The following is a 13,081-nucleotide window of genomic DNA, read 5'->3' as shown; positions in this document are numbered from 1 at the left end:
TGCTCCTTGTTCTGCAGCGGTCAGCTGTGTGCGCCGGCTAAGTAAAGTGCTTTACAATGTGTTAAAGTATCGCTCGTGATAACATGATCGAATAGGCATTGCAGAACACTAACATAAGTCCACACAAGTGAGAGAGCGAGAGAGAGCACGAGCGCCAGCTTGTGTTTTGGGGGAGTATGAGAGAGAGACTGTGTGTGGGTTGGGAGAAAGGGAGTTCACACAGCAGCCAGAAACAACCAATCCTGAGGCAGAAGCTGTTGAACAGACAGCTGGTATCCACCCCCTTTCCCCTAGCTCAGCGGAGACCAGTACATGGGCAGGGAAAACGCTGAATCAGCCCCTGGCTCAGCACGAGTCTCCCCCTTCCCTGTAGTAGCAGCCCGCCCTGCCTGTCTACACTGCAGACCTAGTGCTGGGGAGAGCAAGATTACATGAGTTCTCCCCCAGCCTCCTCTCCCCACAAACCAAGGAGATCCATCCCCTCCCTTTTAGTCCAAGCAGGAGGGCGTTTGCTGCCGGAACCGGCTTGCTCAGCTCGAGGGCGGGGTGCATGCATCTATAGCTGGATGCAGGGCAGCAGAGTTCAAAACAGCGAGCAGAGCCGTCACAGAGGGCATTGTGGGATACCTCCTCGAGGCTGGTTACACACACAGCATCTACATGGACACTTCTGTCTATCTAACTTTGCCACAGAAAGCTCTACGCCTCTCATTGAGGTGGTTTTCTTTTGTCGGCCAAGCAGGCAAGTTTTGTCAATGGGAGGAGCATGGTAGTGTGCACACCTCCACTGTTTTGCCCACAAAAGCTGTCTTTTGCTAACAAAACTGTAGTGTAGACAAGGCCTTAGAGCAGGTCCCTCCAACTGCTTTTAATACAAACATCAAGCGCTTCCTTATATTTCTGCAGCTTGAAGTCTTGTGGGAGAGGTTTCTCAGGCCTCACAGTCATTTAAGAGCAGATTCTTAAAGTTGTTCAGATACCTCAAAATGCAGGGAGGTCCCTAGTGGAATTTTTAAAAAAATAGTTCAGTTGGATTAGGCACCTTAGAGGCTAGTGGGATTTTCAGAAGCACCCATGTCCATCTTTAAGCACCACAATACCTTTAAATATCTGGCTCCTATTAACTTCTAAAGATTGCTGCAGTGGAATTGCACTTTGGAGCAACTATTTTGACTAGTTGCATAATGGAGCAACTAGTGCTGCATTATCTAATTTATCCTATTTCCTTTCCCATTTCTACTCAGTAACACCAGAATCAGGAAATCTGCTAAAAATACTATGCCAGTGTGGCTCTACAGTTTATTGAAAGAAAAGGAGAAAAATAACTAGGTTATTGTGTAATTATATATTAAGTCAGATTATTTCCTTTTAGAAAAAGATAAATAAATTACTCTAGTTCATGCACTATGTTCTGTTACAGTGATGCTACTGCCATCCAGTGCACTCTTACTCTTGTGTTAATGAAGAATTTGAATCTGGAGGTCCAGATCCTGCAGTCTTCACATCATTGACAAAGTAATGAGAGATTTCCCCAACCTTTAAGGATAAGAAAACTTCCTTTTTACTTGTTGTTTTTTCACTTAAGATATTAAATAGAAGATCATTCTCATAATAGCAATAGCATGTCTATGATTATGTACAACTGTCATTAAATGAAGCATTTCTTACTAAGCATTTGTGCTAAGAAAGAAAGATGGACATGAGATTTTTAGCATGTTTTTTTCCTTTTTATTGTCATCCTTCTACAGTGTTCCTCCAAGACCTGTACAACTAACTCCCAGTTTAAGCATTAAGTACTCTCTATTTAATATTCAATTAATTGAGGGCATGAGTCTGAAATCTTCCACTCATGTTCTGCACAGCTACTATACGATATAGAGTGATAGTAGTATAAACTCCCTCTTTCTGATCTTCCAATGTGCCTCACAGTCATGACGCGAGTGTCTCCTCAGCCATTCTCCCGGTCACTCTAAAATAGCCAAACTGGCCAGTAGTAATGTGGACATGACCACCAACACATTTCACAGAGGCAACTGACAAGAATCAGATGGTAGTGACTCTGTCACTATCAACTGAATCAGATTCAAATCAGTGACCATAGGAGGGAAAAAGCTATTAAGTCATCCTGTCTCCCTCCTTAGGGTTTTCAGATTTGTGAAAGGTTCATCCTAGAGTGACACCCCTGAGGTACAAGATTAGAAAACTGAGTTAAGTAGTCTCACAGCCAGAAACATTCTTCCACTTGTTATGAGACCAGCCTTAGTTTCAACATAGTCATTATGATTAACAAAATCAGAGACCACTGTCAAGCAGTTGAGATCTATCTAGCCTTTACCCAACCATTATATATCTTCTTTAGGGAAACTGTCTGGAAATAAAGCTTTTTCCAAATTATCATGAAACAAAAATGAATAGAACAGAGTAAACTGACAGACTATCACAAGATATGAATGGTGCATATGGCAAGGAGGTAACAATCACAAGCCCTTAAAAAGGATGCAAGAATTTTGTTTAACCAAAATTCCTATTTAGCAACAAATGAAATGGTTTTCCACAAGAAGTCTCATGCTGCCATATACAAATCCTTGTCACTTAAATACATCCTGCTTGGGCACTTTTAAATTTTTCCAGCGCCGCAAAACCACTTTGTATTTTTCACTTTCAGTCTTTTCTGATGCTTTTTTTAAGACAACACGCATAACTACAGCAGTTTCTGTTTCTTTATCTTCCCCTACTATCAGATCCAGTGTGTCACCAACTTTGACCTGAAAATAGAGGCAGAGAGATGTAATTAACATTCTTTTGAGGAAAATAACCCAAAAGTTTATGTGCAATTTAATTGTCTTCCTCCTCTTTCCACACGGATTATTCTTGTTATCTTATAGGGAAGTTGTTAGAAGGCTATATAAACTGTGTCTACAGTATAGCAGCCATGTTCCTCTAATCCAGGCCTGCAAGTGAGTGATGAGGAGTGAATCCCTATGAATCTCACCATGGCTCCACCCTGGCTGTGTTATTATCATTAATTGGTTTTGGTTTTTAGTTTTTATGTATTATAAATGCAATTGAATGAGAGTCCAACTTCTTATTACTGCCTTCAAAATTCAGCCCCCAATTCCATCTCTTCTCCCACTATTCCCATGTAGGCCTTTCTAGTCCCCAACTCTGCAAGCCTCCTTGCTCTCTTTATGTCCTCATTCCACTCTTACCCTATACTTGGATCAACCCTCAAGCTTCCATTTATTATGCAACTTCCCTCTCTGCCCAGTCTCCCTCCTTCAAAATCCACTACTTTCAGTTAGCTTTCCAACGCTACACCTCCCCTCCAATCTTCTGTGCCTACTCCCACCCCACAAAAAATATACAGCAGCTAGTGTGAATGTTGCATAACAATCTCATGACTTCAAACAAACAATAATCTTTCCTTATACCAGCCTGTGACTGCTGTTGCTTCTCCACTTCTCTGTGTCACAACTAACCAACAGGATAGGCTTCTAGGAGCAGAGACTTGTCTTATTTGACTAAGGCATTATGTGTGTGCTTACGGTTCAGTAAATAACCAAGCAGCAGTACCATTGCCATATTAAAGAGAAATAGAGCCAACGGTTTTTTACATCTTTTTTATATGCCAGCCTGTAGTAGGCTACCACTACAGGACAACTTCCATCATGCAAATGAAAGCCTAGATTTTGGTTTTAATGTGTAATCCTCCCCAAATTCACTACATGTACGAGAAAAGTCTTAATTTCACATTATCATTTTGTACAAGTTATACAAAGTATTTGAGTATTAAGTTAAACCTAACAATACCAGTATTAGGTATATTGTTTCTCCATTTTACAGATGGAGGAAAATGAGGCAGAGAGGTAAGCAGAATCATAAAGAACTACCTCAACTTCAACCAGTGAGCTTGTGGGTCTGGTAATAAGCCCACCCAGAATCAAGTTCAGCAGATATTGTTTTATATTCTAGATAACTTAATAATGAAGTATTAATCCAAATTCCTATTTGACTTCAAGCAGACGAACCATTAAACCTTAACAAAGGCAAGTGTTACTGGAAGATGACTTCTTCACATTATACTTGATGATTCCAGCATTTTTTACATCCAGTGCTTTACACTGTATGATACTACATTGACTTGTTGGGAAGTACATTAACGAAAAGTATTACATTTTGTTTGAACCACAGATCTTTATATTTCAACTCTTGTATTACTGAATACGGAGTGGTAACCAGGTTGTTCAGCTGCAGTCGGACATCCCCTTCCGACTAAAAGCAAATATATATTTTTCAGAAATCTAACACTGGTGAGAGAACCAGAGGGCAGAAAGTTTTGTTTTAGAAGCCCCTGCCTGCTTATGGGCTGCTAAGCATACAAGGACAAATTTGGAACTCTTCACTCAGGCAAGCTTCCCATTGACTTCTATAGAGAGCTTACCCAAGGAAGAGACTGTAGGGTTTAGTTCTTGGTATGTGGTTTCTAATGTGATATTAAAGTTTAGATAGTTTATTATTCTAAGGTCACTTCAATAACCAAATATAAAAAACTTAATTCAAGGAAAACTACAAAAATCACTGATTAATTTATTCAAAATTTAAGAACTAAATGTTAATAGAAAATACCCTAGCAGTCCAACAGATAAAATTACCTTTTTGAAGTGCCTGCTATCTAATGTAACTAAAGTATATATGCAAATAGGCTTGCATTGGAGTACATGAATATTATATCTGCTTCATTCTTAATTAAAGTAATATATGTCTGTTCCAGGACAGGTTTATTTTAAAAAAAATTTTTGCATGCAAAAATCTCTACCAAAGGACTCTGAATACAAATTGCATATTGGGATTTTTGTTTTGCAAGATGACTGATTTCAAGCAGAGTCTGTGTACTCAAATTAGAACATCACAACTCTTGATAATAATCTCAAACAAAAAATGTAGTTTAATATTAAAGTTGCTCTCATCAGTAAAATTAAACCATGAACAAAGGAAATAAAAAGTTAGGGATTAAAAGGTTGAGTTAGGAAATGCCAGAATGAACGTTGGCCATGCAACTTTAATTAGGCTCCCTTGTGTGTATGCATGATAATATAGGATTTGATTACATGCAGAAGTGACTACCTGTGAAAACTTTGATGTAAATGATTTGTCCAGTGTCACATAATAACTTGGTCACAGAGGCAGGGACTAAGGCCAGTCTACACCTAAAACTTAAAATCAGCCTAACTACATCACTCAAGCCTGAAAAATTTCATACCTGCATGGCAGGTAGGTTGACCTAATCCCCACTGTAGAATCAGCTCAATTGATGGAAGAATTATTCCATTGACCTAGCTACCGCCCCTCAGAGAAGTGGATTACCTACATCAACAGAAAACCCACTTCCATCAATACAGGAAGTATATGCTACAGCTGCATATACCATACCTCTGCTATTGTAGCCACTATAGTGTGGACATACCCTGAGCTCAAGGATGGTATTCAACTGCTCTAAACACAAAACCATCCTTTCTCTTCTTGCAGTCCCCTGCCTTATTCACTACAACCTCCCAACTTCTGTAACAAATGAGACAGGGCTGCTACAGTCAGAAGACTCCTTCACTGCACAAACCCAATTCATCCCCAGAGCAAACCAGGCATGCTTATTAAAAAAACCGGTGAGACACTGAAGTACAGACCCTGTACAACAGAAAACTCTGATGCAACCTTAACTATAGTCTTTGTACTGCAAGACCATAATATCAAGTCTGTAGAAACTACAAATGAAGTGTTGCAAGTGAGGAAAAAGTTGTGATGGTTCTGTTGATGATTTATAGAGACAAAAAGTGTCAAAAAAGCAAGACACGCTATAGGAGATACAAGGATTTGCCATAGAGATGCCATCTTTATAACGCTCCCATTATATGATACTTTCCAGGCATTCAAAACGCATTAATCCCTGCACCAAATAGCTCATACTGCAAGGACAGAAAGACAACTAGACAAAGGTTAAGGAAAGGGAGCAATCAAAAAAAAAAAAAGATTCACTATAGGCAGTAGCGGATCTTTAAGGACTTCAAAACAGAGGGTACAGTTGCCACAAATAAGAACATTCAGAGACTGGGGCTTATAAAGAATGATATCCTGGAAGAGAATTTGAACAGGAACAATTCCTTTAAATGATGACTGGTGCTTCCTGATAAGAAAACAGATAGGAGTTATTTAATACTGGGGGAAAGTGTCAGTGAAACTCTTAAGAAGGGATGAAGTGTAAGTAGGAAGTAACGATAAATGTATGGATCATCTCCTACTTACTTCCTTATAAAAATATATTTTAAAATAATATTTTTCTCTAAGTGGCTACACTAACCCATGCAACCTTAATAGTGGATAGGCTGCAGGGATTACAACAACAAAAAAGTAAACATTTGTGGGGGTTAGTTAAGAATCAATAAGCCTGTTTAATGCAGCTACAAGTACCCTCCTCCCCCATCTCTCTGGCAAAGTCTTTTGGGGGGAAGAGGAAAAGAAGCTGTACTCCTCATCTTGCAGAACTACTTCTACTACCTCTGTCAAGATGGAGAAGTAGACATACAGTAACTTGTTTTGATTCATCCATCCCCCAGTTAAACTATATATACTTAAAATATCCAGGTTTCATTAAGTTTCTGTCTTCTTACATAAGTCTCCATTTTTTACATTGTGTTATCTTTTAACCCCAGGTATAGCAGCTCATATGTTACATGCAGGATAACTCATTGTTGTATAGCCTTTTATAATGCCTACATGAGTGCTATCAGAATAGGGGGGAAAAGAAAATGTCAGCCTTAGTTATGGTTTTTGTTTTGTTTTTTAAAAGCCTTACAGTTCTGCTTTTCTTCCACAATTTCTCTCCATTCAGCCTGAGTTCACCATTATAGAATGCATCTTCCACTTTGCTAAAATAAAAAAAAAAAATAAATAAAGTTTGCTTTATAGTGTTTTTATAGTGCACAGTAAACAAGTGCAATTGTTTCCTAACAGACAGGCAAAAACACAGTTCACCTGCAAAGTGTGATCCAGAAGGAGAATTTGTGCATAAAGCATACATATGTATCTGTGAGGGTTATTTAAAGATTGACTTAGGATATATTTCAGAAATGCTGAATAAAAAAAATCATTCATAACTGTTCTGTACCACACATACAAGGGCAGTTTAAGAGTGTTTATAACAGATAACACCCCTTTTGTATGCCACCAGTCATTTTAAACTTAAGAATGTTGTCTTTGGATATCAGCTTCAAGTCATACTAATGTATTGTAACTAACAGGCTTCTTAAATCCTCTGTAGGTTGCATAGCTTATACCTTGTGATGGACTTGGTTAATAAGGTTTATGTATACCTGATGAAGGTAGGTGTGGCAGGTTTATATTTAATGTAGAATTGGGTTAGACTCTTTCTTCTAGTCAATCTAGGCTATTTTTTTTTTTAAATTCTTCCACCAACTAGCAGAAGCTTTTCTATTCTTAAGCTCTTTCTTTTTAAGTCAACAGTTAAAAGCATAAATGCTACATATTGATTAAAATTATCACTGTCTCTTTAAGTAGTCTTAGCATTGCAGACAGTGATAAGTAGCAGAATTCTGGAAAAAAACAGATCCCAAGAGACAAAGTAACAATGCACCTCCAAAGACAAATATGGACTTAAGTTAAAAAAAAATTCTTCTTCACTAAGTTACTGCGGCAAGAAAAAGGACATCAAAAGAACATTTAACTGTTTGCTATACGACAATTTCTTTATTGGTAAGCTATATAAATCTTTCATACTTACTTTCTTGCAATATCTAGACCAGCTTTCATTATTATATCATAACGAAAAGACTGGACTACTTTGTCAAGATCCTTGTAATCTTTCACTATATTGGGGTCATTTTCAAATTCATCTTCTGAATCACTTCTCTCTTCATCTTCCTCCTCCTCCACTTGCAGGGGTTGTTTTTTCTTTCTAGAACTTTTGTCACTTTTAAGTCGTAAACAAGGCACTGAAATGCATTGTGAAGGCGGTCTTAAAAATACATCATGTTTCACAGGAGAAATGCTGAAGTGTTCTCTGTAGTTTATTATACTGGATTGGTGGCTAAAGTATAAACATCTCCTCCAGGACACACAGAGTTTATTAGACGGGAATTTCTCCCAGACTCCAAACCAGACATTTAGTTTCCTATAGGCAGTGATGGGCAGCCTGAAACTAGTCATAGCATACCCTGAAATAAAGAGAGAGATTCAATTAGTATTGAAAAAATTGGTCAGCAAACAGCATATTTCTAGTAGTGACTACTAAGATCAGCACCTTTTTTCCTTTTTGTAATGATGATATAGTTCCTTTTGCAACCATAAGGATTTATTGTACCTTTCTGTGAAATGTTCTTTTTTCTCATATAGCAGGATAGGTAAGTTGCCTATTCATAATCTGCATTTTTCATATTTAGTTCCTCATTATAAATAGGCAGCATGTTACACTGAAAATTAGCAATGGAAATTCCAATGCAATACTCTATATGAAACTCTCTTTTTACAATTTGTTAAACTACTAACTTTCTTATGGTTTCTTCCTTCCATTACTCAAATACAATATTTTTAAGGTCATAATTAACTTCCAGCCCATGCTATTTAACAAAAGCAGAGAGATGCCAGAGGCTACATTTATTAGGGATAGTTCTTGACAGAAATTACTTGCCCAATACCAGAAAAAGAAGAAAAACCAGGAATAAAAGTCAAGAGTTTCTGAATTCACCTTGTGCTCAGACCACAGAGCCAGTAGATGAGAAAATGCTGCTTCTCCTAACCAGACCTTAATATTACTGAAGCATTTTCAAGAGAAATACTCTTTCCTGCTGCAATATATTTATTCATCCTCCACTAGAAGAAGAAAGAACTATCCCTTAGAATCATAGAAAATCAGAGTTGGAAGGGACCTCAGGAAGTCATCTAGTCCAACCCCCTGCTCAAAGCAGGACCAATCCCCAACTAAATCATCCCAGCCAGGGCTTTGTCAAGCTTGACCTTAAAAACCTCCAAGGAAGGAGATTCCACCACCTCCCTAGGTAACCCATTGCACTGCTTCACCACCCTCCTAGTGAAAAAGATTTTTCCTAATATCCAACCTAAACCTCCCCCACTGCAACTTGAGACCATTGCGCCTTGTTCTATCATCTTGTACCACTGAGAACAGTCTAGATCCATCCTCTTTGGAACCCCCTTTCAGGTAGTTGAAAGCAGTTATCAAATCCCCCCTCATTCTTCTCTTCTGCAGACTAAATAATTCCAGTTCCCTCAGCCTCTCCTCATAAGTCATGTGCTCCAGCCCCCTAATCATTTTTGTTGCCCTCCAGTTGACTCTTTCCAATTTTTCCACATCTTTCTTGTAGTGTGGGGCCCAAAACTGGACACAGTACTCCAGATGAGGCCTCACCAATGCTGAATAAAGGAGAATGATCACATCCCTGGATCTGCTGGCAATGCTAAGAGTTGTACAGCCCAAAATGCCATTAGCTTTCTTGGCAACAAGGGCACACTGTTGACTCATATGCTTTTGCAGAAGATTTGCAGAAAATCATTCCAAGAATATAGTTTCCAAATGGGGGGGGAGGGGGGGAAACAGTAGTTACCTTTTGATAATCTTAGGGGAAAACAGATTTATGATCTTAGGTAAGGATGAAAAACAGTGTTATAACCCTAAATTTCCACACGTTTGCATTAATCTTTTAGAATGAAATTTCTATGTTTTTTTCTCTATCCCAAAATGAATTTTTGGAAAGTTTGAGCAAAATTTTACCTGTTTCAGTGAGTGAAGGGGAAAAAAAAACCCACTTTCATTATCTTTGTTCATTTATCTTTTTAAATGCAGACACAGAACTACAATAGCTGAAGTGTGAAATTTGGCATGGCCACAGTCCTCATTAGGACTAATAATTTAGGGCATATTAGTAGTATTACTATAGCACCTGAGAACCCTATTCATAAACCAGGACCCCATTCTATGAGGTGCCGCACACCTTTGCTTGACTTGGGAACAACTTTCTACAATGGTTATGAGTGATTTTTCAGTACCTAACATGTTTAACAGCATCTAATATTTTAATAGGACCTAATGAAGCCCTGCCCACTCTGTCACAGGACCACTGCTGGGACCATTTATGTGAAAGAGACTGAACCCTCTTTCACATAAATGGTCCCAGCAGTGGTCCTGTGACAGAGTGGGCAGGGCTTCATTAGGTTCTATTAAAATATTAGATGCTATTAAACAAGTTAGTGATTTTTCAGTAGCCATAACCATTGTAGAAAGTTGTTCCCAGTCAAGCAAAGGCTCCCTCACTTTACTGTAACTGCATTTTTGTTAGGTTTCAGAGTAGCAGCCGTGTTAGTCTGTATTCGCAAAAAGAAAAGGAGTACTTGTGGCACCTTAGAGACTAACACATTTATTTGAGCATATGCATCCGATGAAGTGAGCTGTAGCTCACGAAAGCTTATGCTCTAATAAATTTGTTAGTCTCTAAGGTGCCACAAGTCCTCCTTTTCTTTTTGCACTTTTGTTAAACATCTGCATTGTCACACCATGTACTTGCCATATGTTCTTCCACATTAGTGGGGGGTGAAGCCCGCAAATATATGCAAACTTGTACCAAGAGAAGTGAAAATGGATTTTAAGTTCTATGTACTGTGTTGCGAGAGCACTCCAAAATCCCAGTCAGGATCAAGGCCACACTGTGCTAAATGCAGTGTGTCTATATCCATATACGTTGAGTGGTTCTGATCACAGACTGGTTTCAGATGGGGGAAGAGATTACCTTTTAAAACTTGGTTTTTTCTGCCAAAATCTTCTCGTAAGCAGACTCACTCTCCCTGCCATGCTCAAGGGTCTGATTTCAACCCCCACCAATAATGAAGTGGTCAGGACTAACCTGGAGCACACCTCCCCTCTGCCACCCTCCCCCTGGCTGCGGTTTGGTTCCCACCGAGCTTTTCTTCTAACCAGCCCGCCCACGCACCCAGCCCTTGGGACAGCCGGCTCCCTGCCAGGAAAGCAAAGGAAGGCGAGGGGCCCAAACCACACTAAAAGAAAAGGAGGACTTGTGGCACCTTAAGAGACTTAACAGATTTATTAGAGCATAAGCTTTCGTGAGCTACAGCTCACTTCATCGGATGCATTTGGTGGAAAAAACAGAGGGGAGATGGATATACACACACGGAGAACATGAAACAATGGGTTTATCAGACACACTGTAAGGAGATCATCATACACACTGTAAGCTTATGCTCAGATAAATGTGTTGGTCTCTAAGGTGCCACAAGTCCTCCTTTGCTTTTTGCGACTCCAGACGAACACGGCTGCTCCTCTGAAACCCGCCAAACCACAGTCACCCACCCCCACCTCTTCCCGCCTTTCGCTCCAGGCCCGCAGCGGCGCCGCCTCGGGGCTAGGGAAACTCCCGGGTCCGCCGCACCAGCCCCGGCCCCGGCCCCACCGACTGCGACCGCGACCGCGGGGCCGCTCTGCCGCCGGCCTGAGGGAGCCCGGCCGGGCCCGCTCGGCGCGGGGCAGCCGGAGAGCAAAGCTCCGCTCGGGCCGCGCTCCCTGCAGGCCCCCACAGCGAGGCCCGGTCCGGGCACATCCCCGCGGCCCGGGCAGCCGGACCCCAGCCGGAGCCCGGGAGGGGCCGCTGTTACCTGTGTCCGCCGGACGCTGCGGCCCGGCCCTGCTAGTCCCCGGCCCCTTCCCAATCCCGCCGCCGAGGCGCTGCGCGGAGAGCGGGGCGGAGCCGCCGGCCGGGGCTCTCGCTGCTCCGTCCCAGCCAAACCCCCTTCAGCGTGTGCGGCGCCCGCCGGCCTCGGCTCCCGGCAGGCCGTGGGGGGAAGGCGGATGCGCCCCTGCAGCCCCCTTCGCCACGCGGCGCCCGGGGAGCAGAGGCCTGGCTGGCAGGCGCGTGGGTGTTTGCAAACGGTGGGGCCTGCCCGCCCAACTGGATGCACCTTAAAGGGGCCGGGCTTTCCGCGCGGGAGTGTCGCTCAGGTCCCTTTCCCGGGCCTCAGGCTGGGCACCCACGAGCTGAGGCAGCCGCGGGAGGGAGAGGACGGGTCCTCCCGCCAGCTGCTGGGGCTGTTGTTATTCCTAAATCCCCTTTGGTCCCTTCTCCTCCTGTGTGTAAAGACAGAGCTGACTAGGCTCAGGGGAGAGGCCTTGTCTCTTCTCAGGGGGCACGAGAGCTGAAGTCACAAACTAGTCTGCGGGCTGAGCCTTGGATGGGGTGTCAGAGGAGCAGCCGGGTTAGTCTGTATTCGCAAAAAGAAAAGGAGGACTTGTGGCACCTTAGAGACTAACAAATTTATTTGAGCATAAGCTTTCATCCGATGAAGTGAGCTGTAGCTCACGAAAGCTTATGCTCAAATAAATTTGTTAGTCTCTAAGGTGCCACAAGTCCTACTTTTCTTTTTGGATGGGGTGTGAAAGCCAACCGTCCTGAGCCTGCCCCTCGACCCAGCCGAGTCACTAGAACTGAACTCCCTAAGCCTGGCCTATGCTGCAAACTTAGAATCAGAGAATACCAGGGTTGGAAGGGACCTTAGGAGGCCATCTAGTCCAACCCCCTGCTCAAAGCAGGACCAATCCCCAGTTTTTTGCCCCAATCCCTAAATGCCCCCCCCCCCCCCGCCCAAGGATTGGGCTCACAACCCCGGGGTTTAGCAGGCCAATGCTCAAACCACTGAGCTATCCCTCCCCCCCAGCTTATGTCAGGATAAAAGAAAAGGAGGACTTGTGGCACCTTAGAGACGAACGCATTTATTTGAGCATAAGCTTTCGCGAGCTACAGCTCACTTCATCGGATGCATTTCACGAAACGTGTAGCTCACGAAAGCTTATGCTCAAATAAATTTGTTAGTCTCTAAGGTGCCACAAGTCCTCCTTTTCTTTTTTGCGAATACAGACTAACATGGCTGCTCCTCTGAAACCTGTTATTATGTCAGTATAACGATGTCACCAGGGGGAGAAATCCACACCCTTGAGCAATATAGTTACATTGACCTAACCTCTGGTGTAGACAGCACTATGTGATGGGACAGC

The 13,081-nt window shown here is 42.0% G+C and overlaps 1 protein-coding gene across 2 annotated transcripts; it reads right to left on the bottom strand.

Moving 5' to 3' along the window:
* Positions 1 to 1,263: 1,263 nt before the first annotated feature.
* Positions 1,264 to 12,228, bottom strand: MTRES1 (mitochondrial transcription rescue factor 1). Of its 2 annotated transcripts, none has more exons than XM_043510762.1 (4): positions 11,992 to 12,228; positions 7,793 to 8,225; positions 6,848 to 6,920; positions 1,264 to 2,765 (listed from the first exon to the last, which is right to left on the bottom strand). In XM_043510762.1, the coding sequence occupies exons 2-4, from the start codon at positions 8,215 to 8,217 to the stop codon at positions 2,589 to 2,591; spliced, it is 675 nt and encodes a 224-aa protein (XP_043366697.1). In that variant the 5' UTR covers positions 8,218 to 8,225; positions 11,992 to 12,228; the 3' UTR covers positions 1,264 to 2,588. The 2 variants fall into 2 exon arrangements, with proteins under 2 accessions (XP_043366697.1, XP_038253115.1); XM_038397187.2 differs by lacking the exon at positions 11,992 to 12,228 and adding an exon at positions 11,689 to 11,960.
* Positions 12,229 to 13,081: the final 853 nt, after the last annotated feature.

This window comes from Dermochelys coriacea, chromosome 3, assembly GCF_009764565.3.
Source record: "Dermochelys coriacea isolate rDerCor1 chromosome 3, rDerCor1.pri.v4, whole genome shotgun sequence".
NCBI lineage: Eukaryota > Metazoa > Chordata > Testudines > Dermochelyidae > Dermochelys > Dermochelys coriacea.
The sequence above is the reverse complement of the archived record's forward strand: the minus strand, read 5'-3'. Positions and strand labels throughout refer to the sequence as shown.